Source organism: Balaenoptera acutorostrata, chromosome 12 (genome assembly GCF_949987535.1).
Source record: "Balaenoptera acutorostrata chromosome 12, mBalAcu1.1, whole genome shotgun sequence".
In the NCBI taxonomy this organism is placed as follows: domain Eukaryota; kingdom Metazoa; phylum Chordata; class Mammalia; order Artiodactyla; family Balaenopteridae; genus Balaenoptera; species Balaenoptera acutorostrata.
The window spans coordinates 46,922,454-46,945,458 of record NC_080075.1 but is presented as its reverse complement, the minus strand read 5'-3'; the positions used below and the strand labels follow the sequence as shown (position 1 = coordinate 46,945,458).

Genomic DNA, 23,005 nt, shown 5'->3' with positions numbered 1-23,005 from the left:
TGGATGTGGAGACAACGCAGTGAAGGCAGATCAGAATCAGTAGGGGCTGTCACTGAGAAGGGGACAGGAATGGTGCAACCTGCCAAGAGCCGAGACTGCCTTACCTCTCTGGAGGACAGGGCAAAGAGGGGAGTTGGGGGAGCTTTGGAGGTAGGTGCTTCTTTTTAGCTTTCTGAAAATACAGCCAAAGGGGCTCCTGCTACCAGTATACAGGAGAGACAAAGGTTTTTTTACTTTTCTGATGAAAGCTATTCCAGTTCTCTTTGCCTTGGGAAAATCATCTGTGAACCAACACTACCTCCGGATTATAATAACATCACTCCCTTGTTTACCAATTGCTTATGAGCTGTTTAACCTTTGGTAAACATGTACTGTGGCAGATCAGACTGTATCTGTGAAAGAATGATAGAGTAACAAATAAGCAGTATAATTTGGCTTTTTACATTTTAGAATATTGAAAAGAAAATTTCCCTTTAACTAGTCTTTTCCCTAGCTAAATAAAGCTAAACAAATTTAGCAATATTATTGCTAAAACCTTTATGGAACACAAAATACTGTAATTTCAATCCCCTTATTTTTATGTTTGATCTTTTAACTTGTAACCTCTCTCCTAAGTAGTTTAATTTATTCTACAGATACCACTAGCCACATCTTTTAAAACACAAGGTTTCTGATTTTGTAAGTCATTCTCTCATTTTAACCCTCTGTTCACAGATCTAAGTTATTAAAAGAAGTTGTGTCGGTCCAAAGAGGTTCTAAATATTATCTGAAAATAAAACAGAAATAGGCCACATAAGGTATAAATGTATCATAAGTGTAAGACTAAACAGGTGTGGACAGAACTGCTAGACTTAAAACATCACCTCTTTTTATGGCAGGATAAGAAACAGTTTTCTTAAGATTAAAAAGACTGAAGTATTGCCAAAGACCTGAGCAAACAGGCACTTTCATACACTGCCGGTGAATGAAGTAACATGCACACAAAGCTATAGTTAAAACAGCATTGTTTATAATAATGGAAATCTTGAAGCAATATAAACATTTAAATACTGGAGATCTGTTCAGTTATATCCATTTAAATGTGACCCTTCTGCAGTCATTTCAGAAAGGACTATTTATAGAAAGCCATATAGGAAAACCTAGGATGAGAACATCAACTGTTCCAAAATTAATATAAAAATTTAGTGTAAATCCAATCAGGATGAACTGGATAAAGTTATATTTAAGTTACTGTGGAAGAACAAATGTCCAAGAACCAAGAAAATTATGAAAAGAAACCTGAGGAGGTACTTAGCAGATATTAAACTTTACAACAGAGATACTATAATGGCGTAAGAATAAACTTTCCCATTCATTTTATGTAGTGAAATAAAAGGATAGATAGTTCAGAAATAAGACACAAGTATATATGGTAACTTACTGAATACCAAAAGTGATATTTTAATTCAGTAAGGAAAATATAGTTTATTTAATAAGGTGTTAGCACAATTGGCTATACATCCAGAAGAAAAGAAAGCTAGACTCTCACTTCAAAGCATATGCAAAAACAAATTTCAGATGCATTACAAATATAAATGTACAAAATAATAAAAATATTAGAAGATAATTGAGGAAAATATTTGTATAAACTTAGGACATAGGAGACTTTCCTAATAAGCAAGACAAAAAAACCGAAAGCCATAAAAGAAAAATAAGACATATTTGTTATCATAAAGAATCTTATAGCAATTATATGCAAAACAATGCCATAAATAAATGTAAAGACAAAAGACAAATGAAACTGGGACATTTTTTTCCCCAAAATGTGATAAACTGCTAATATCTCTTACAAGAGCTCTAAGAAAAAGATAAAAGGCAATTCACAACAGATAAAATGCAAAAGCACTAAAATGTAAAAAGATGTTATCAAGGAAAATGTAAATTAAAACACAAACAGAATACATTTTCCATCATCAGCTGGATAACATTTTAAAAAACAGTAACAATGAGCGCTATTCATTGAGTGCATTCTTCATGTCAAGTGCTTCAATCTTTTGGGAAAGTAATCTGGAAAGTAAATTAAAATTGAAAAAGGATATATTAAAATATATAAACATTTTGCTCTGGCAATCCCAATATAGGGAATCTATCCTATGGAAATAAACCAGTAAAGAAAGATTTATGTATTGGGTTGGCCAAAAAGTTTGTTCGGGTTTTATAGAAAAACCCGAACGAACTTTTTGGCCAACCCAATACCAGGCTATTTATTACAGTGCTATTTGGAATGACAAAATACCAAAACAATCCTGTAATCCATGCAGTGGAGAATGGTAGAATAAGTTGTGAAACAGCCACTCTATGAAATGTTACTCAGTTATGTTTAGGAAAAATATTAATTCACACCATATCCGATGACCTAGCGTATTATTAAGGGGCTGAGACGTGTGTCAGCATGATCCTGTTTCTATAAAAATAAAACATGAAAACCTACACATGTGTGAATGTTTATGTAAATTTGCACAGGTATGGAAAAAGGAATGGAAAAGAAGTAGTGCAGGCAGTTAACAGTGGCTATTTTAAGGCCTTAAAAATAAAGGCAGTAGTAGGGAGATTAACCTTTTCTCTATACATTAAATTAAATGTTACATTTTAACTATGATGTTCATGCTCAGAAAAAACCCACAGGGCTCTTTTTATTTCGAGGGAGAAGGTTTCTTTACCTCTATCAGCAGGTGAAACTATGAGAGGAAACTAAAGTTAGGGTTCACCGAAAATCAACATTTAAGCAAACATCAGCATTTAAGTTTGACTTTTATTGGTCCAAGTGGTCTACTGAAGGGCTACCCATAAGTTACTTTCCATGTTCAAATAAATAACCTGAGTTATACAAATACATTTCAAGGCCCACATCTAAAAAATATAAAGAGAGTCACTACTAAATGACAGTTTGATGAAGCAGATGTAAAAGGCAGCAGGAGTGGTTCTATTAGTGAAATGTCATTGCACATGGTATTATGTCACAACTGAATCTAAATGTGAGCAATATGTGGGTGGGGGGAAGCACTATGACCTATTCCTCTTGTCCTTTAAATAAAAGAAAACAAAAGATTAGTATTTCTCACAATCATCTCTCTAATAGCACATGCACTTGCTAGAAAAAAATAATTCCACATGGGTAACTCAGGCTTTTCTATTAAAAATGCTGTTCCATAAAACATTTTGTAAGAATGTTCATTGAAACTGTTACTTACACAAGGCCAGGAAAGTGTGCTTTGAATTCATCAAGACCAAGACTCTTCTTAGCAAGTCCTTGTTCATAATATAGTTTTTTATGTGATATGTGTGATGTTCCACACAAAATGTGAGTAGCTCTAAAATTAAGGCAAGCAGCTGTGCTGTTTGATAATTATCTACAAAGAAAGTCATCACATGAAAATAAACATTGCAATACATCTAAGCAAAGAGAATAAAGTGTACATCCTATATTTTAGAGCAAAAGTAAAACTGTATTTTCTTCTCCTTTTTGTATCAATTAAAGAAGCTACAGATTTTTATTTTTTCATTAGGTAGACTCTCCAGAAGTATTAGCAGTTTTACCTACTAAATAGATATTCTAAGGCTCTTATATAAAATATTTAATAATGTTAAATAAAAATGTACAAATATGATAATAAAGCCCTCACTGCACTGAGATTTTCTTGGTAATGTTTCCTTAATATGTGCTGTCATTAATATTAATGGATCTATAAAAGGGTCCACTGCACAGTAAAAGAGGAAATACCTTAAACTTTTTGCCTAAAGTGGTGTAACACAAATTTCCCAAGAAAAATTAATATGCTTTCTTTAAAGACATCTTTAAGGAAAGGACTTTTTTGGCTGTTTGAATATCAAGTGAAAAATATTACATCATGATTTTAAAACAGTAATCTTTTTAACATCAAATCATGATATCCATGAGAGGCCTACTGAAATATACCAGCTCTTTCTTCCTCAAGAGGCTTTGGTTTACACATTCATGGAGTGATTTAAAATTGCTTCTTGAACATCAAAATTGAATGTATCGGGAATTACCCATACCTACTGTAAATATTTTAGGCAAGAAAATATTAAGCTGTGAAGAAATTACGGAGTCACAGCCTTAGAGAAAAGAAAAAATAACTGACGTCATCAAGTCCAGCTATTTTATTTTTCAGGAAGACTACACAGACAACTATTTTGTGGCGCATCACACGGTGCTATCAGGAGCAAATCAGCACTCTTTTTAATAACAGAATGACCATCCAGTATACAAAATACAATTCTGGTATTTCAAAGACCTTTTCTACTTTAAATGTAAGTAAAGAGTTCTACTTGTTGCAGACCAATCTGTACAACAGCCATCACCACAGCCAGTATCTGAACTAGTTCCTCACCATTAAAATAAATTCTCTAAATTTCTCAATTCCCACATTTTATTTACAAAAGATCTTGTAACAGTAATCTGTAGTGTTAATTAAATGTCTTGTTTTCACTTTCCCAAATTAGGACATGAAATTACTCATCATATCTCTAATAATCAAATCTCTGAACTGCTTCCTAATTTGAAACTGGCTTTCCTAGAGCTTTGAAGGGCCTGGTAGACAAGACAGGAGGCCAGGTAAACATGGCATTATTTTCCATACTAAGAGGCCAATATCTGATACGTATGTTCCAAGTAGAAGCAACCATGTTTATACTCAGATTCATGAACGATACCTACGCATAAGACTATTAATGAAGACTAGTTCCTAACTGATTGGCCTTAGTTTACTAAATTTACAAAATAAGAATGAACTAATCCTCAACTTTCAGACATCTCCTTAAAAAAAATGTCAGAAAACAAGCTCTAAATTTACAGAGAAAAACAAAAACAAAATTTCAACTGGGTTTTTCATCTTTTATATTGGAGAAAGTAGAATTTTTTTCTTTAAAAAAAATCTAGTTTTGGATTTTTTGGATGAAAATATGTCTTTCCTAGCTTTGTATAAGTTCATTATATTCTGAATAGAAAAAAACTTACAGTTTGCATTAGTTCATAAAGTATGAATGTACACTTACCGGGACAAATTGTGCTGTTTTTGTTAGATCCAACTATATTATCTAATAAAAAAAATTAAAATCAGCGACTTCAGTAATAATATCTCACACTTCCCTAGCACTTTACAACATACAAAGCATATCTCTGATCATAACCTCATTTTACCTGCATAATAACTATTAAGAATTAGTAGCTTCAGTCAAATATTATACCTCTATCTGAAATCTTTTAGAGAACTGGGTGCAGATGAAGAATTATTAAAAGACAGTATCATAAGTATTCTAATAAAATAACATAGATTTTAACAATTAGTCACTTTGAATTTTTAAAAAAATAAGTAGAACATTATAATTAAGTTTCGATTCCTAGGCTCACATCTTAGAGCACATTTATGTTAGGAAACACAAGAATGTACATCAGAGCATTGTTTGTAACAGGAAAAAGCTAGAAACAACTTACATATACATTAGAAGCAGGATGGCTAAATTACAACATACTCATACAAAAGAATACCACGCAAGAGTTAAAAATAAACTCTAGGTATCAATATGGATAGATCTCAAAAAAAGCATTGGGTAAAAAGGAAAAAAATGCAGAATAATGTGTACAATGTAAGTCAATTCATATCAAGTTTGAAACTGTGAAAAATAATACCACATTATACATGTCACGATAATATAAACAAACAGGGGTGATAAACTCCAAATTCAGCATTTCTTGAGGGATGGGGGTGGGGTAGAATGAGAATGCATAAGAAACTATCTGTAATTTATTTTCTTTTTAAAAAAACTGAAAAAAATATGACAAGTTAGTTTTGATAGAGCCAACAGAAAGTATGTATCTGTGATGCTATCATCTAAATATTTCTGTATGCTGGAAATGTTTTATTTTAAAATGAAAGTTAAAAATGCATTTGTTTTAATTTATATAAATGGAACCTTTCTGTAAAACATTCTGTGACATGCTTTTTTTTACCCAATTCATATTTTTGAGAACTAATCAGTCAACAGATCAAAATTCAATTATTTTAACTGCTAAATAGTATTCCATTATACGAATATACTACGTTTTCTTCATTTCCTACAATGAACAATGCAACAACATCCTTGTATCTGTCATGTATATGCATAAATGTCCCCTAGGATATAAACTCAGAAATGGAATTGATAGTATTATGTAGGGTGTACAATTTTATTAGTTTAGTAAACATTCTAACTGACTTCTTCTTAATTGACTTAATAGATTAGCCAACATGTTCTGAGAATATGTCCCCCCCCCACATATCTCATTTCACCAAGCTGAGTTGTATGCTTATCAAAGTCAGTCCTTTGTTTACACTAGTTGTATTTGGTAATATGATTACATAATTTAAAATACTGCAGACTGATGAAATGTCACAGAACTGTAATATCTAAAGCTAAGTTGAATACAGCAGAACTCAATTAAAAAAATGATACCAACTTAGTCATACAAAACTATGAATACTTAAGTACTTAAAGGAAAGTACTTAAAACCATAGTAGAATTCTACACTCAGACTGCTTCAAAAATATGTTTAGGTTTTCTCTCCACTATAATAAACTGAGACCAGGAACTGTAGCTGATGAATTACGAGTGCAATTTATGTAAGAATGCAATATGGAAATACAGTAAAAAAAAACACATACAAAACAAACAAACAAAAAAAGCCTTGACCCTATACAAACTATCAGTAAATGAGCAGCATTTAAAGTAAATGTTTATAAACAGTTTATTTTTTAAAATTATTCTCTGCTTTAACCAACTTTTTTGATTAACCTAATAACCTGATCCTTATGTTTTGAAATTAGAGAGTTTTTACTGTATTGCCAAATATGTCTCCAAAATGATGGTTACCTTGGATTTTGTAGGCAATATACTCTCTGCACTTACTCACTCTAACATTAACTCTAACAACTTTGGGAACAATCTCCTTCTTTTGCTAAGTGTTTACAGTTCTCTTCTTCAAGGTGTAATACTTTTTGCCATGTATTCTATATCATTCTCTACCACAGACACTCTGAAGCAAGGGAAATCATGATTTTATATTGCAGTTTAAAATTTTCAGTAGTAATTTCCCTGTCATAAAAAGCACCAAGTAAAGTGCCTGTTAGCTATAATACTTATCTCACTCTTTTAAAACAGAAATCATAAGCAGGTAAGTAAGAGGCCCCACCCTTTTCACATTTGTCTTCTGAAGTATTGGTCAAAAGTGGTGCTGTGAGGACATGCATACAATGGTTGTAGAAGAAATTTAGAAATTCACTTTTTTCAGTTTTCTGAAACATACAGAATTAAAAAAAATACTTTATTATCTTTATAATTAATAAAACATCTTCAAGAATTAGTAGTGCAGGTCATACACAAACAAGAGATACTTTAAGATACTGTGAAAGAATCAAAAAAAACTTGTTATATTCACCTTAACCTTATTTCTGCAGAACTGAAAAATCAGATCTATTTCATATTACATGTTCAATAAAAATGAATGTAAGAAAAAGATCAGATAGCATTATAAAAAGTTTTTCCAGGGAAAACTATCTAAAACAATTTTTTTTCAAATACGCGTGGGATATGAAATACAATGAAAAATCTATGTGAGAGCAACTTAACCGTTTAAAATTTGAAACCCCAGATTTCACAATGTATTCAAATTTGAAAAAACACCAAGTTGATTTATCAAGCCACTAGAAATGTTACAGATTTTAGATTTATTTTTTTTAATTTTAAGAATTTATTACTTGGAAATTTGGAAAATAATTCCTTTTGGTTTTTTGGCCATTATTTTTTATATAACTGGTTCTATAAACTTGTAATGATTTAAAAATAATATACATTTTCTCTAAGCTTGAGTGAAGTCTATAAAGAAGAAATATCCCAGCATTTTGAGATAACCACTGTTAATATTTTGCAATACTTCCTTAAGTCTTTTTTTGTGCTGACTCTTTTCCTTACGCAGTTAAGATCATTTGGTATATATTTTTTTCTTTTTTATTGTGATAAAAAACATATAACATAAAATTTACCATCTTGACCATTTTTATAGTTCAGTAGTGTTAATTATATTCACATTTCTTTGTTTTAATTTTTAAGAGGTTAACATACAGAGGCCAAGGGTCATAAATAGAAGTGCTAACATTTTACCAAGATTTTAGCAGATGAAAATCTTGTATTTTGCTGCAAAAACAACTGCTAGAGGAACATTACTGCTACTTGAATTCTGAGTGTACAAATGTTTGAATATTCGTTTTTCAAAATTGTACAAATTTACAAAATTTTGATTTTTACATATATTTATATATTTATACATAACTTATTGTATATAAAATAATCTAAAACTGACTAGACCAAAACGTTTCTATCACAGAGTAATTTCTTACATTAGTTGTAGCCAGCATGTTCTCTGGATCAATTAGAGTACGAAGAAGTCCCATTAACTGAACGGCACCTCCTAGCTCAGGATCAGTGTCACAGATCATTTGTTCAATTACTACATTAATGAGAAGGATATCCTGAAAGAAAATGTGTTTCTGTGAGACCTGGTTTGGATATAAGACAAACGTACCAGCTGAAAGAACAAAATCAGAATCATACAGAAAAAAAAAAAAAAACAAAGAATGGATGAACTTATTTAAACCTTTTTTTCCTAATGTTTTCAAAGTTCTATAAACACACTAGAGCATAAAGAAACCCACTCAAAAACAAAACAACACAATGCAAAAATCAGAGCACACGACAGCTTACAATATCATCAACACAGGCAATGGAAAACAAAATCATTTACCAGAAATTCTTGTTCACTGGAGGTTCTAACATATTTTCAGTCTAGGTTTTAGCCTCAGGCATGAATTAAGAAGTTGACTAAACCCAAGATTACACACATCAAGTGATCAGGAACATAGATTATGTCAGCTTCTAACAAGAAAATCCTTTCTGACAAAAATATGAGAAAAAATAACCCAGTACACAGCTCTCCACAGGAGGTAAATGGGTACACATTGTGTTATATAATGATCTAAAGCAGCCAAATAGATTTATTATTACATTAGTAACATGTTGTTAGGTCTTAATATAAAGAGCTACAAAGCAGCTTTGCAGATACAAAATTTACTTGCTTTCTGCCTGTATTTTAAAGGTAGATACCTTAAGCATTAAAGTAGGATACAAAGTGATGGTTCAGGTCAAAGGAAAAAGTTTTGACATCAACTCAGAGGATTTGAGCACAGGTTTATTATTGGGGGAAGAAAGGTAGTAACTGAAGGAGATGAAATAAGAGAACTGCATGGAATGAAGATAAATTTGTTGAATTGGGAGAATTTTGTAAAATAATAAAAAGAAAAGTTCCAGTATAAAGCACATTTTGTAATTATTTTGCGTTTCTAGTCCCTCCCAAACTTAACATACTGTGTTATGCTAAAATATTTCCCTGTGAAACTGTGATATTAAATGCAATGAAGAACCATCAAAAACCATGTCATAGCAACTTAACTGCTTAAGATTAGAATCTCACCCTCTACCATGTCTCAAAATTTGAACACCAATGAATAATTCTATCATGGCATCAGAAACAATAAAATTTCTTCAAAGAGAAATTATGAAATATAATTCACAGAGCTACATTAATAGACTCAAGCCTTATTTCAGTTAGAGGAGAAAGAGCAAATTCCACCGTAATCCGCTCCTGTTTCTTATTCTGGTATGTTCAGCAAAGTATATCACATATAAAATGTTAAGATATTACAAAAGGTATCAGCTAGTGAGCTTTCTTCAGAACAATGATGTGGTATTTACTTACTTTAAATTCATACCAGTGTGTACAACTTGGATTCTACCACTTAATTAGGGGCTCAGATAATTTGCTCAATTATGTATAAGCAATTACATAAGTTCATTCCTCCTCCTACATAAGTTCATTCATTTAAAACTAGGCCAAAAAAAAAAAATATATATATATATATAAATGATGAATTTAAGTTACATCTAAATGAAAACACAGCTGCAAGAAAGACTTCTTAAGGTATAGCTCATATACTGAAATAATATTTCAATATATGTACTTTTAAAGCTTTTTACCCTTCTCTCTCAAATGCAGTTTCTTACAAATCCTGCCTCATAAGTACCAATACCAAATTCTGTTGGTCTACAAGCAAAGATAAAAGGGAAATGACCTGTGCTGACTGAGAGTCCCATAATCTGGTGACTTGTTGAAGTGAAAAAAGCCAATTTATATATTTCATAGTGAAATAGACTGCTACAGAGAACTATAGCCTTTTCAGGAGATAAAAACTGCCTTTCTCAAAGACGTGTAAAACTTCCTTGACAGACAAAGGTATATGCACCATTGAATGCTATTCTGTAGAACTTTTTAGGGTACCCGAGCTTGAGAAAGCAAGGGCACAGAGGTCAGTAGGTAAACGGGAACCTTCGGGTTTAAAAATTATGCTTAGATAAGATGTCTAGAATACACAAGAAAATAATTTGGAAGCCTACTAAACAGTAGAGGAAGCTTAACTGTAAAGTAAGCTTTAGCAACAGTCTATGACCGTTTGCTCTCTAAGACCACCACTGGGTCAGAGAACTCACACTGACAGAAAATAGGCTACAATACAAAATAGAGCCCTGGAGGAAAGGCATCTTCCATTGCCTATCTCAGATGCAGCCACAGCTGAAAATGTCCTAAGGGAAGGAACCTAAGCTTTGGAAGAAAATGGGCAAGGAAAATTCTTTAGAGAACAGAACCAGGGACAGCTGGTTTGGTTAATCAAGAACCTCCAGGGACAATAAGTCTAAGCTACTGATATTCAACAAATATTTGACAGACCAGTGCATCATAGCTGTGAATGAATGACTGCTGTATGTTATGTTCTCCCTTTTCCCAAACAAAAGTAGTTTAATTGTGATGTTGGGGCAGATAAATTATCTTTTTGTTTAAAGGTCCCTGAAACATAAGGAGCCTTATCTGGACCTGAAGAGGACTGCACAACACCCAAATATTCTGGACGTGAAGTCTCCAGACTGGATACAGAAGTCTCCCTTGAGGAAAGGGTGAGTGATGAAAGAAAAGTGTATATGGACGTTAGGTAGTTACAGAGATGGGCTGTGGCTGATACTACTATATGCCACCTTAGTCTCTATTCTCTTTGTCCTGCTAACAGAGCCCAAACTTTGTTCAGAGAGGCTATGTACTCAGCTAAAACGCTGTATTTCTGTTTCCATTGCAGCTAAGGGTGACTCACCTCTGGTCAAAGAAATACAAGTAAAAATTGCTAAATGGAACCTCTAAGAAAGAGCTTTAAAATGAAACAGAAAAGCTCTCTAGCTCTCTCCATTTTGCCCTCTGCTCCCTTTCTTCTTCCTGCTTGGAGGTGGAATAGCAATCTTGCAACCTCAAAGTAACAGACATTAAGACCAGAAGCTCAGGATGACTGACTCATAAGATGAGTCTTCTGGCATCATGGAGCTGCTCCTTGACTAATTGTGACATGAATAAAACAAAATTTTTATTAGGTAAAACTATTATAGGCTGGTTTTTCTTTCTTGTTTTATGATTAAAACAATTACAATTAACATAATATCTACCCTCTTAGCAAATATTTAAGTATACAATATTAATTATAGGTAATATGCTATACAGTAGATCTCTAGGACTTGTTCATCATGTAAAAGTGAAACTGTATCTTTTGACTAATACCTCCCTGTTTCCTCTACTCCCCATCCCCAGGCAAGCACCATTATACTCTCTGCTTCTATGAGTCTATTTTATATTCCTCATATAAGTAGTACCATATAGTATTGTGTCCTTCTGTGTCTGGCTTATTTCACTTAGCATAATGTCCCCCAGGTTCATCCAAGTTGTCAAAAGTGGCCAGATTTCCTTCTTTTATTAAGGCTGAATAATATTCCACTGTATGTGCATGACAAATTTTCTTTATCCATTCATCTGCAGATGAACACTTCGGTTGCATCCATGTCTTGGCTACCATGAATAATGCTGCAGTGAACATGAAAGTGCAGCTATCTCTTCAAGACCCTGATTTCAATTTCTTTGGATTTATATCCGTAGTGGGACTGCTGAATCATATGGTAGTTCTCTATTAATTTTTGAGGAGCTTCCACACTGTTTTCCATAGTAGCTGCACCAAGGTACAGGCCCACACAGTGCACAAGGGCTCTCTTTTCTCCACATCCTTATCAAGACTTGTTACCTTTTGATTTTTTGATAAGAGCCATCCTAATAGGTGTCAGGCGATACCTCATTGTGATTTTGATGCACATTTCCCTGATGATTAGTGATGATGATCACTTTACCTGCACCTATTGGCTATTTTTATGTCTCTGAAGAAATGTCTATTCAGTTCCTTTGCCTATTTTTAAATTGGGTTTTTTTTTTTTTGTTTGCTATTGAGTTGTAGGAGGTCCTTACATGTTTTGGATATTAATTTCTCATCAACAATTGTGTACAACTCTACACTTTTATTCCCCAACCCACATACTATGTTACTGATATCAGAATTTCTTTTTATACTGTGTATCTATTAACAAATTTCTGTAGTTGTATTCATAATATCTTGTCTTTACCTTTTATACTGCATTAAAAGTGATTTCCATACCACCATTAGATTATTCCATTGGTCTATATTTGCCTATATATTTACCTTCACAGCGAGATTTACACTTTCATATGCTTTCATTTTGTTGTTCAGTGTTCTTTCATTTCAACTTGAAGAGCTACCTTTAGCATGTCTTAAAAGTCAGATCTAGTTTTGACGAACTCCTTCTTCAGTTCTTGTCTGGGAAAGTCTTTTTTATTTCTGAAGGACAGCTTTGTCAGGTAAAGTATTCCTAGTTGGCAGTTTTTTTTTCTTTCAGCACTTTGAATATATCATCCCATTCTCTACTGGCTTGCAAGGTTTTTGCTGAGAAATCCACTGAAAGCCTTCCTTTGTATGTGATGCGTTTATTCTGTCTTGCTCTCAAAATTCTCTCTTCTCTTTGATTTTTGACAGTTTTATTATAATGTATCTCGTTGAAGACCTCCTTGGGTTGAATCTGTTTGGGGACATATGAGCTTCATATACTTGGATGACCTTATCTTTACCGATAAGTTTTTAGCCATTCTTAATTTAAACATGCTTTATGTCCCTTTCTTTTTCTTCTCCTTGAGACTTTCATAATGTATATATTATTTTGCTTTATGGTGTCCCATAATTCATGTAGGCTTTCTTCACTCTTTTTCATTCTTTTTTTTGTTCTGATTGGACTGATTTTAAACGGCCTGTCTTCAAGTTCTCTGATTTTTTCCTCTGCTTGATTCAAGTCTGCTGTTGAAGCTCTTTATTGATTTTTTTCAGTTTAGTCACTGTATTCTTCAGCTCCAGAATTTCTTCTGGTTCTTTTTTAGTTTCTCTTTGCTGAACTTATTTTATGTATTGTTTTCTTGATTTTGTTTAGTTATCTGTGTTCCCTTGTAGCTCCCTGAGCCTCTTTAACACAATTATTTTCAATTCTTTGTCAGGCAGTTCATAATTCTTTTTTTTTTTTATTTTTAGGGTTGGTTACTGGACTTAATTTTGCTTCTTGTCAAGTTTCCCTGACAGCTCTCACCTAGATTTTGGAAGTCTCATGGAGGTATTCTTGTCTGTGGATGGTTGTTAAATCAGTGTTTCTGTTGCAGGGATAAGGGCTGGAACTTCCTATCTGCCATCTTGCTGACCTCACTCCTCATCTTGCTGATATATTAAGCCAAACTCATTCCTAAGTGATACATTAATTTCTTACGTCTTTCCTTTTTTCTGTCACAGGTCAGGCCTTCTTTTTCCAGTTATCTCCAGCTGTTAGAACTATCCTTCTAAAACCGAGACCTGATCAAGACATTCTTTTGCTTAAAATAGCTACAAGATAAAAGATTCACTCCTTAGACTGGTTGTATAGGTAGTAAATATTCTAACCCTGTGCTGTCCAATATGATATCCACTTGTCACAAGAGACTTTAAATTAAAATCAGTAATTCCTCAATCACACCATCTACATTTTAAGTACTTAATAGTCATAGGTAGCGATTGGCTACCTTGTTGGATGGTTAAAGAATAAACATTTCCATCATCATAGAAACTGAACAGCACTCTCCAGGCCTTTTGTTACAGCTTCTTTGTTGATGAAGGGAAAAGGAAAAAACAGACAAAGACAAAGCGAACAGACTTAGATAAAGAGAAAAAAAGAGGGAGGAGAAAGGGGGCAAAAAATGGGAATATTTCACAATCAATAATATCAACTGCCACACTCAATGATATTAAAGTCTTAAAAAAGTTGGTTTCTAAATCCTTGCGTCAGATGGGTTTATTTTTTAGTATTTTGAAGTCTCATTTTAATAAAACATGGGTCGTTATTAAAGTAACACGAAAGAGACACAAATCCACAAACTGTTCTATTCTGAATAAGAGCCAGTCTTTTGCAATAAAATCTACTCTGAAAATAAACATCAACTCAGACTTCCACTTTTGGCCAAGATGAAGTGACAGGAACTAGATTTACTCTTTTACCTCAAACAACAACAAAAACCCAGACAAAATATATGAAACTACAATTGGTAATACAGTAAACATCAGCCAATGAAAGACACTGAGAGATGGGTAACAAATGAGATGAGCCCTATGATACATGTTAGGTATTATTATTATTAATTACTGGATTCTGCAAACTAAGTAAAAATCAACTTCTAAAAAACTGGAATTAACCACGTGTCTAGAGATTATGTTGTATATAGCAGCATGGAATAGTAAGACAGTCTTATCCCAGAGGTACACTCACCTCAGCTAACAATTAAAATTAGTCTACTACAATGCATTACTAAACCCACTTCAAAGTAATAATGTGCTTTCAGAGACAATGAACAAATAGTTCCTAAGAAATGTAACTAATGATTTAACATTCATCAATGAACTAAAAGTATTACCAGCATTATAAGTTGTCTGTAAAACATGCTTCATTTTCTTAGCAAGCCTGGTGAACAGAAGGAATAGCTAAATTAAAAGACTCAGCCTCTAACTGCAGTACAGCTAATAACTAGCTATGTAAGTGACCTATCTCTTCCATGCCTATTTCTCCAATGGAACTAAAGTCCAGTGGTCACTAAAGTCAGACCACTCTCAAAATTCAAGCCAGCATTTCTAATTGCCTGTTAAAGTTCTTTATTGGCATTAAAACAAATCTAATTTTCCTTAACCTGCTTCTCCAACAATGGCATTAATCTGGCTAGAAAAGTCATGCTCAAGCATTACGGCAAAATAATCGAGATGTAAACTACAGGAAAATTCCTTCTTCGGATGTCAAACTATGACTTGATCTGAAAATAAGCCATTATAGAGTAACCCCAGTGAAATTATTCCAATGCTGGGTCACCAAAATCTATTCTAGAGAACACTCCCTTAAATTTACAGTCTTAAGAGGGCCCAATAACTCCTTTCCCATTAATGCTTGCTTACTCCCATGGTCTCTTTGTTTAACTTCTCTTTACACCACCATAGTAGCTTTGCAATTACAACCTTCAATTTAGAACCAGTTTCTAAATACTTGCAAAATTCTGGGGTCTAAGTCAGGGGTCATTAAACTACAGAACTACCTGGCTGGTTGTTCACTTTGTAAATAGTTTTACAGTAAAACATTTACTGGAACATAGCCACACCTATTCATTTTCAAACTGTCTATAGACAGTTCATACTGAAGTGGCAGAGTTATGACAGAGACCAGAGGGCCTACCAGTCTTATTTACCTTTTGGTCCTTTAAGAAAAGTTTGCCATCCTTCATTTAAATAGCAACATTTAAGTGAGTTTAACCACAGTTTCTGGGAGATAGTTCAAAGTTTTAGTTGTTTCTAAATCAAGTTTTAGAGAAACGATACTCCTGTTGGTTTCATCACACTCCAGCCTCACGCTATTCTTAGAAACACATACTTTTGTTTTTAAAGTACATTTAAGTGGGTGTAAGAATTTTTCAATATTGCCAAAAATACTGAAAATATATAATTAGCAACGGAGGGAAAGTTTTGGGTATCTACACATGGAATTTAGAGATTATCCCGATTATCAGGTGACATCTCTATTTTCTGATTGGGAAACATAAAGAACACACTTTATTTCATTGCTTCTAAGACAGATTTCTTAAAATTTTAACTTCTTGATGTTGAGATATATTTTATAACCTATGGCATTACACACTCACTGTTAGCCAAGTGGCAATCATGACAAAGTTACATGAAAAATTTGTACTGACACTTTCTGGTAAGATCAAGAAAATATCAGAATCTGTGTAACTTAGATTCCATGTATATAGTAAATAAGAGGAGAAAGAAAGAATGGCAAGAGCAGGAAGAATATTCTGAGGTAACAGGATAAAAATAACTGATGTATGTTGTGGAAACACTACCAGTTTTTAAAAAACTATCTAAATGTACAAATCATAAAAAAAGCTCATGCATATGAAATTTGCTCTTGCAGCTACTTGAATGAAGGTTACAAGTATTACAGAACCAATACTTCTTTCAATCCATTCTGATGTGTTCAAAGAAAGCAGCAACAGTTCTTCAAATTCTACAGAAAAACTTAATCTAACTTCTTTAGTCTATGAAATGGCAAAACAGCCTGGACAAAGAAAACTTAAGCTCATTTTTTAAAGTTGGGGGAATTTCTTGGTATGATGTGTTGAAGGAAATGTTACTTCTGTACTATTCCTGACACAAAGAAATAACCTGAATTGAATCATGAGGAAACATCAGACAAATCCAAATTTTCGGATATTGGAACAGAAAGTTTTCATTTTTGTCTTGGGTAACAAGGGGATAACTGGGATAACGGATAAAATCTGAATTAGGACTGTAGTTAGATAACAGTATTGTAAAAATGTTATTTAATTTCCTGACTTTGATAATTATACAGTGGTAATGTAGAGTTTTAGTAGATAGACACCAAAGAAAATAGGGGTAAAGGAGCACTGTGACATCATTTCCATACCTTTTTCTTCAATGATTCAGAAAAAATTAATTATATATTTATGTATGCAAATACGTACATACAAATACAAGCAAAGAAAGACAATGATAAAGCAAATGAGAAATAAAGTATTAACAATTGGGAAATCTGGGTAAAGTGTATATGGGAGTTCTTTGTACTATTACCGTAATTTTTCTGTAAATTTAAAATTACTTCAAAATAAAAAGTTAAAAATTGACACAATTTTAAGAAATAAAATGTGATATGTTCAATACAAAATACTGAACAGTCAACCCATAGAGATTAGCTTACGTATTTATTTTAAATTTCTTTTTATGGTAAATTTCGCTCTCTAGAATTATTTTGAAGCAAATTCCATGTATACAATTCTAGAAATAATTTAGTAAAAAATAAAATAACCCTAAGGCTAATATCATATCTATAGAAGTTAACATATGAATTTATTCCTAAGTGAGAAATACACTGAAAATACCTGCCAAAATAAGTAGTTCAGCAGTAGCTGTATTACTTATCCAGTCAGATTCTAAAAGAAGTTTTACTGAATGTTTCAAAGGTCATTAGCATAAAAATGTTTGAAATCTGTAGCACAGCAATTATTGCTAAATCTATCCTTCCAGCTTGGATAGAAATAATGACTATAGTAAAAAAAGTTAATATTGCTATTTCCTTGTGTCTCAACACATATTTTAATACTGTAATCCATGTTCCTAAAACCAAATCTGCTCCCACAGTAGCAGAAAGAAAAGTTTGAATGCTGTGCATTTCTTTTAAGACAGCATCAAAATATCAACTGCCCAATGAATACACAGGTAAGTTATTTCTTCTTTCTTTTAAACATTACTACCAACTCAATATAGTAGAATTCAGCATGTAGAATCCTTAATTTTGGAAATTAAAAAAAAAGTAATTTATCTTCATTTGTGGGCTAACAACTTTGAGGCAACAAAAATTTTAAATTGGAAAATTGTTAGACCTGAGAAAATTCAGGGAAATGAAAGACCTTGAAGACTGTGACTACAAGAAAAAGAGAAATTAAAAAGGGACTTTTCATTGTTAACAATCAGTAACTGCTTCCCCATGTCTCATGCATCAACTAAATGTAAACAAGAAAATCGTTCTAATGAAAACAGAAATAAAAGCTGTAAAAGTTAAGAATTCTAAGCTAGTAAATTATTATTCTCATAGTCTGAGAGATTTTATGATGAATGCTCTTAATCCCACACATCACTAAGGATGAAGCAATAGAAGTATTAATTTCAAAGTTATCTTTCGTAAAGGATGGCACTAAGATAAGAATTTCAACAGTGAGATTATAAACTGATTACTAAACTAGGTATTTATTTCTTTAAAGTCAGATTTAGCATCATTTGGGTTTTTTAAACTTTAAAATATACTTAACACAAAATATTTCTTCTATTTCTTTTCTACTGCCTAAATAATAGCATTAGCCCAAACCCATTCTAAAACAAAATTGCTTTAAAAAAAAAAAACACTGGAAATATCTAACAGATAGAATGTAAAAATCTAACTGGACATTAATAAAAAATAAAACATATAAAGCAACTATAGTTTAATTCAATAGTAACAAAAACATAAAAGAATCAAATAACATTGGGAATCTAAACCTTCTTTAAGAAGGGACATAATTGTATTTCAGTTATTTTCTATTTAACACTAACATACATTTAATATAAGAAAGGGTACTTCAAATACAGCTATATGTTCATTTTGTCTTTAAATAGATTAAGGGGAAAGTTTAAATATTTTTGTAGTGGGAAAACACAACATTGGTTTCATTATTAAATGTTCATCCCCACTAAAAAAACAGACACATTTGAACCAGTAAAAGCAACTTCTTATACTAGATAAGTGCCTGACCTAAGGGTTTAGAATTATATTTCATTAGTACTTGAAACTTTTTTTAAAACTAAGAATTAAGAATTTGATTCATTAAATCTATTTATCTCAGTAATAGTTTGAATGCTTTTTTTTTTTTTTTTACAATAAACAAATCAACTGCCACATATTCTGGCCTTGCCAAAGTCACAACTGATCAGAAATCTATTATTATTCTTCATATACAGTTAAAATTATGGTTATGACTTTTCTCTCAACAGTTTGCAACCACTATTTTATAGGTAATTCATATAGAACCAGAGCATTATCACTTACGTCATCACTCTGCTGGGCTTCCTGCATTACAAATTCTCGGACCATGGATGGACTAAACTCTACTAGATAAGAAAATATATCTGTAGCAGCTGATCTGACTTGCAAATCATCCATGCCCTGATAAAAGGAAAATCAGGTTACTTAGAGACTGTGAACAAAAGTTATGCCTGCGTTCCCCCTTTTTCTCCCAAATCTATGCCAAACAAATTTTTGGATTTAGACATGGTACTGGAATCAAAACATATAATCTCTCCCATCCTTTTCTTTTACAAATATTAAAAACTTTAGGCAGCTCAATGATTAGTTTCTGCCAGTTTTTTTCAGAGAATTTAAATTTAAGAATCAGCACAGGATTATAAAGCACTGCTTTACAAATGCTGCAAAAAAATCTGGGGGGTGGGAGGGAGGATTCTTGATTTAAATATATGCAAAAATGTGAATGAGGTCTCCTAGTTAAGGCTTCAAAACTTTCCAGAAGCTGTCTTTGGTCCTGTTTGCCAGTTACGCCTTAGTAACTGATTCTCCCTTTTATGACTCTCCTAATAGAGGATGATTTTGAAAACAATCTGGGTATTTTCACTCTTTTCCGTAACTTAGTTTTCTAAGGTAGTGATCTTGAATGCTTTTTCCCTATCAGTACATGAAGGATACATGATTCATAAGATAAAAATCTCCAGGTGATTCTGAAAACGTTCCCTAACTTAGCAGTTCTCAAAGTGTGTCCCAGGGAACCCTGGAGAGGGGTCTCACACACTGAAAAGGGGGGTTATAACACCCTTTTCAAAATTGCATGAGATTAAAACTATTTTCATAATATTATTTATTATGAAAATAAATATTAAGGCATTATTGGCCTTTTTCACTCCCAGTCTATCACAAGTATAGTGGGGTTTTCCAGAGGCTACAAGATGTAATATCATAACAGATTAAATGCAGACGCTGCTATGAGAATGTAGCTATCTTCTATTAAGCCAGGCATTAAAGGGATTGGCAAAAAATGTGAAACAATGCCACTTGTCTCAATTTTTTTGTTTTGGAATTTTTGTTTTGTTTGGAATTTTTTTGTTTTGTTTTGGAAAAGTTATTTTTTCCTGAAAGTTATATTAGTTATCTTAACATATAATGGGATAATTATTATCATTTTTAAATGAGTTAATAAATACTTAAAAATTTTCTCAGTTTTAATTTTTCATACAATAAATGCCAATGCATAAAGCTCATATAAACAAAAGTATGAGAATCACTCCCTTAACCCCATATTGCAGCACGAGCCCCCTTGGTCCAGTCTGCCCTTCTCCCATTCACTGGTCTAAAAAGGAAAGGTATTTTATTAGTTTCTATGAAACATACTTAATTTTGTTATAGAAGAGATAACAGTCTCGTAAAACCATGTGGGATTTTTATTTACTTGAAGCCATATTATATGAATCACATGTTAATATTACAAATTTAAGTTAATAAAAATCTGAAGAGGTTTTATGACTCACTACCAAATGAATCATAACCTAAAATTACAAAATTCAATATGCATTACTATAAAAAATTATTACCCATCCACAATATAAATCTATTACAAATTCGCAATTTCAAGAACATGAAAAGAAGCTATATAATTACCATTACAATTTCAAGAGCAGGAAGAATCCCCAACTTTGCCAAAGTTTTGAAAAATGCATCCCTGTTTTGAGGTTGTAATGTCTGAGAAAATGCACAAAATTCCTTGAAAAAATTAACCTGTAAAGTAAGAAAGAATAGTGAGAAGTTGACACACATTAAAAGTAACCCTGGGGCAAACTGTAATGTGATCTACCACAGTGTGGAATTAACCTTCTCAGGGACCTAGAGTTTTTAGGGTATCCTGGCTCCTCAAAACCTAAAGAACATAGAAACCATGCTATAATAAATGGTGGCTGGGTTTTCAGGGAGCACTCATAAAGCACAATTCAATTTTTAAGAATTGTAAGGAACATCAGAGATTTCCTAGGATAAAGGGCTAATTTTATAAATGAGAAAACTGAGAAATAACTATACCAAAGATGACGTGCCTGATTTTAAGTCAGCAATCTTTCATTACTTCTTTAGTATCTGATTATAAGTTTGAAAAATTGGCAAACTGCTGGTAAAGAGCAATCAACATTCTCTTTCCCCAAAGCATGGTTACCTCTCAAAAAAGTGATTACCAACACATTTGAAAGAAGAAAAACACTTCCAAGAACCGATTCATCATTCGTTTATTCAAGAAGGATTCTCCCTACCTCTTGTTTAACAACAACAACAACAAAAAGCATGTCAATAATGTATCTACAACCATAAAAATGTATGAGTTTGTAGTTCTGTCCTAACATAAACCATGTCTTGATTTTGTAATTTATAAGGCACATATTCCCTCACTGAGGGGAATAAAACCACATCAAAATATCTCTAAAAACTTCTAAGATATACAAAACAATAAGTTTTAGAAACTTTGCAAATAATCATTTTATAGTATAATTTAAATACAGGTGACCCTTGACCAATACAGGGGTTGGGGTGCCCGCCCTCCACTAAGTCAAAAACCTGTGTGTAACTCTATAGTAGGCCCTCCATATCTGTGGTTCCACATCCAACCTTAGACCATGTAGTTCTGTAGTATTTACTATTGAAAAAAATCTGTGTCTAAGTGGAACCTGCAGTTCAAACCCACGTTGCTCAAGGGTCATCTGTTTATATCTTTCATACTAATTACAAAAATTTTTCTCTTAAATTAACAAGTTCAATATTAAAAGCTGTGTATGCCAAAAGAGTAAGTGCTCTTTAAGGGTGTGAATTTCAGTAATAAATAACTTACCAATTCACGGCGTTTACCATCATCCGTGGCCTCATCTGTTAATTGTGCAAAAACTTCAGACAAAAACTTCTCATCTTCCTACATGAGAAAAAATAATTACTATGAATTTAATAAAAGTATAAAGTTATACTCATTTATATAATTTCACAAACTATAATAAAAGTAGCTGAAAACCTAACAGTAATTCCATTATAAAACCTAAAATTCCAGGTATATTCATATTATAATTTTTAAAACTTGACTACACCATTCAATATTAGACATATTAATACCTTGTTTAATCAGAAACCTCAAATATAAAGAACTCTTTGAAAAACAAAAAATAGATATTCTAGAGGTCATGCATGAAAACTCTATTTACCTTAACCGAGAGCCTCTCTTAGCTCCCTTTCAGGGTCTATTTATTTATGCTTAATTTAAACATAATTCAAACAAGTTTGAAGATCTCATTATTAGTCCACAGTGGATTAGAAAAATGAGAGTTACAAACACGGCAATAAAGAACATTGAATTCTGGCAGTGATAAGATTATAAAGGTTAACTGTGATTATCTTTTGGTGATGGATTATGAGTGATTTTCGTTTTTGCTCATCTGTATTTTCCAATTTTCCATAATAAATATGGACAATTAAATTACAAAGGAAAAACTGACATGAATATTAAAATTCACTTTAGAGAAGATTTCCATCAAAACGTGCTAAAAGAAAGTTATGCTTTTAAGTTTCAGTAATCTTCAAAATTCACTTTTATGAAATATAATCTGAATATTTTTAAGTAATTAAAATAGCATAACCTAAAAATATTTGTAATAGTGATAACTGCATGGTTGATAATAAAATCAAAGCATGACATATAAAGGATATAGCTAATATACCTGCCCTTTTTCTTACTGTGAATCAATCATCCATGAAGCGGTATCAATCCCTTAAAGCCTTTCTGAAATAAGGT

The 23,005-nt window shown here is 32.4% G+C and overlaps 1 protein-coding gene across 1 annotated transcript in view; it reads right to left on the bottom strand.

Moving 5' to 3' along the window:
* The window catches only part of PPP4R3B (protein phosphatase 4 regulatory subunit 3B), a 45,612-nt gene that overhangs the window by 18,242 nt on the left and 4,365 nt on the right, over window positions 1-23,005 (bottom strand). Inside the window, exons 3-9 of the mRNA XM_057557876.1 lie at window positions 22,058-22,135; window positions 20,848-20,964; window positions 19,231-19,347; window positions 8,433-8,564; window positions 7,229-7,331; window positions 5,056-5,097; window positions 3,231-3,389 (exon numbers count right to left, since the gene is read on the bottom strand). Coding sequence (XP_057413859.1) covers window positions 3,231-3,389; window positions 5,056-5,097; window positions 7,229-7,331; window positions 8,433-8,564; window positions 19,231-19,347; window positions 20,848-20,964; window positions 22,058-22,135 — 748 coding nt within the window. The remainder of the gene's footprint in view (window positions 1-3,230; window positions 3,390-5,055; window positions 5,098-7,228; window positions 7,332-8,432; window positions 8,565-19,230; window positions 19,348-20,847; window positions 20,965-22,057; window positions 22,136-23,005) is intronic.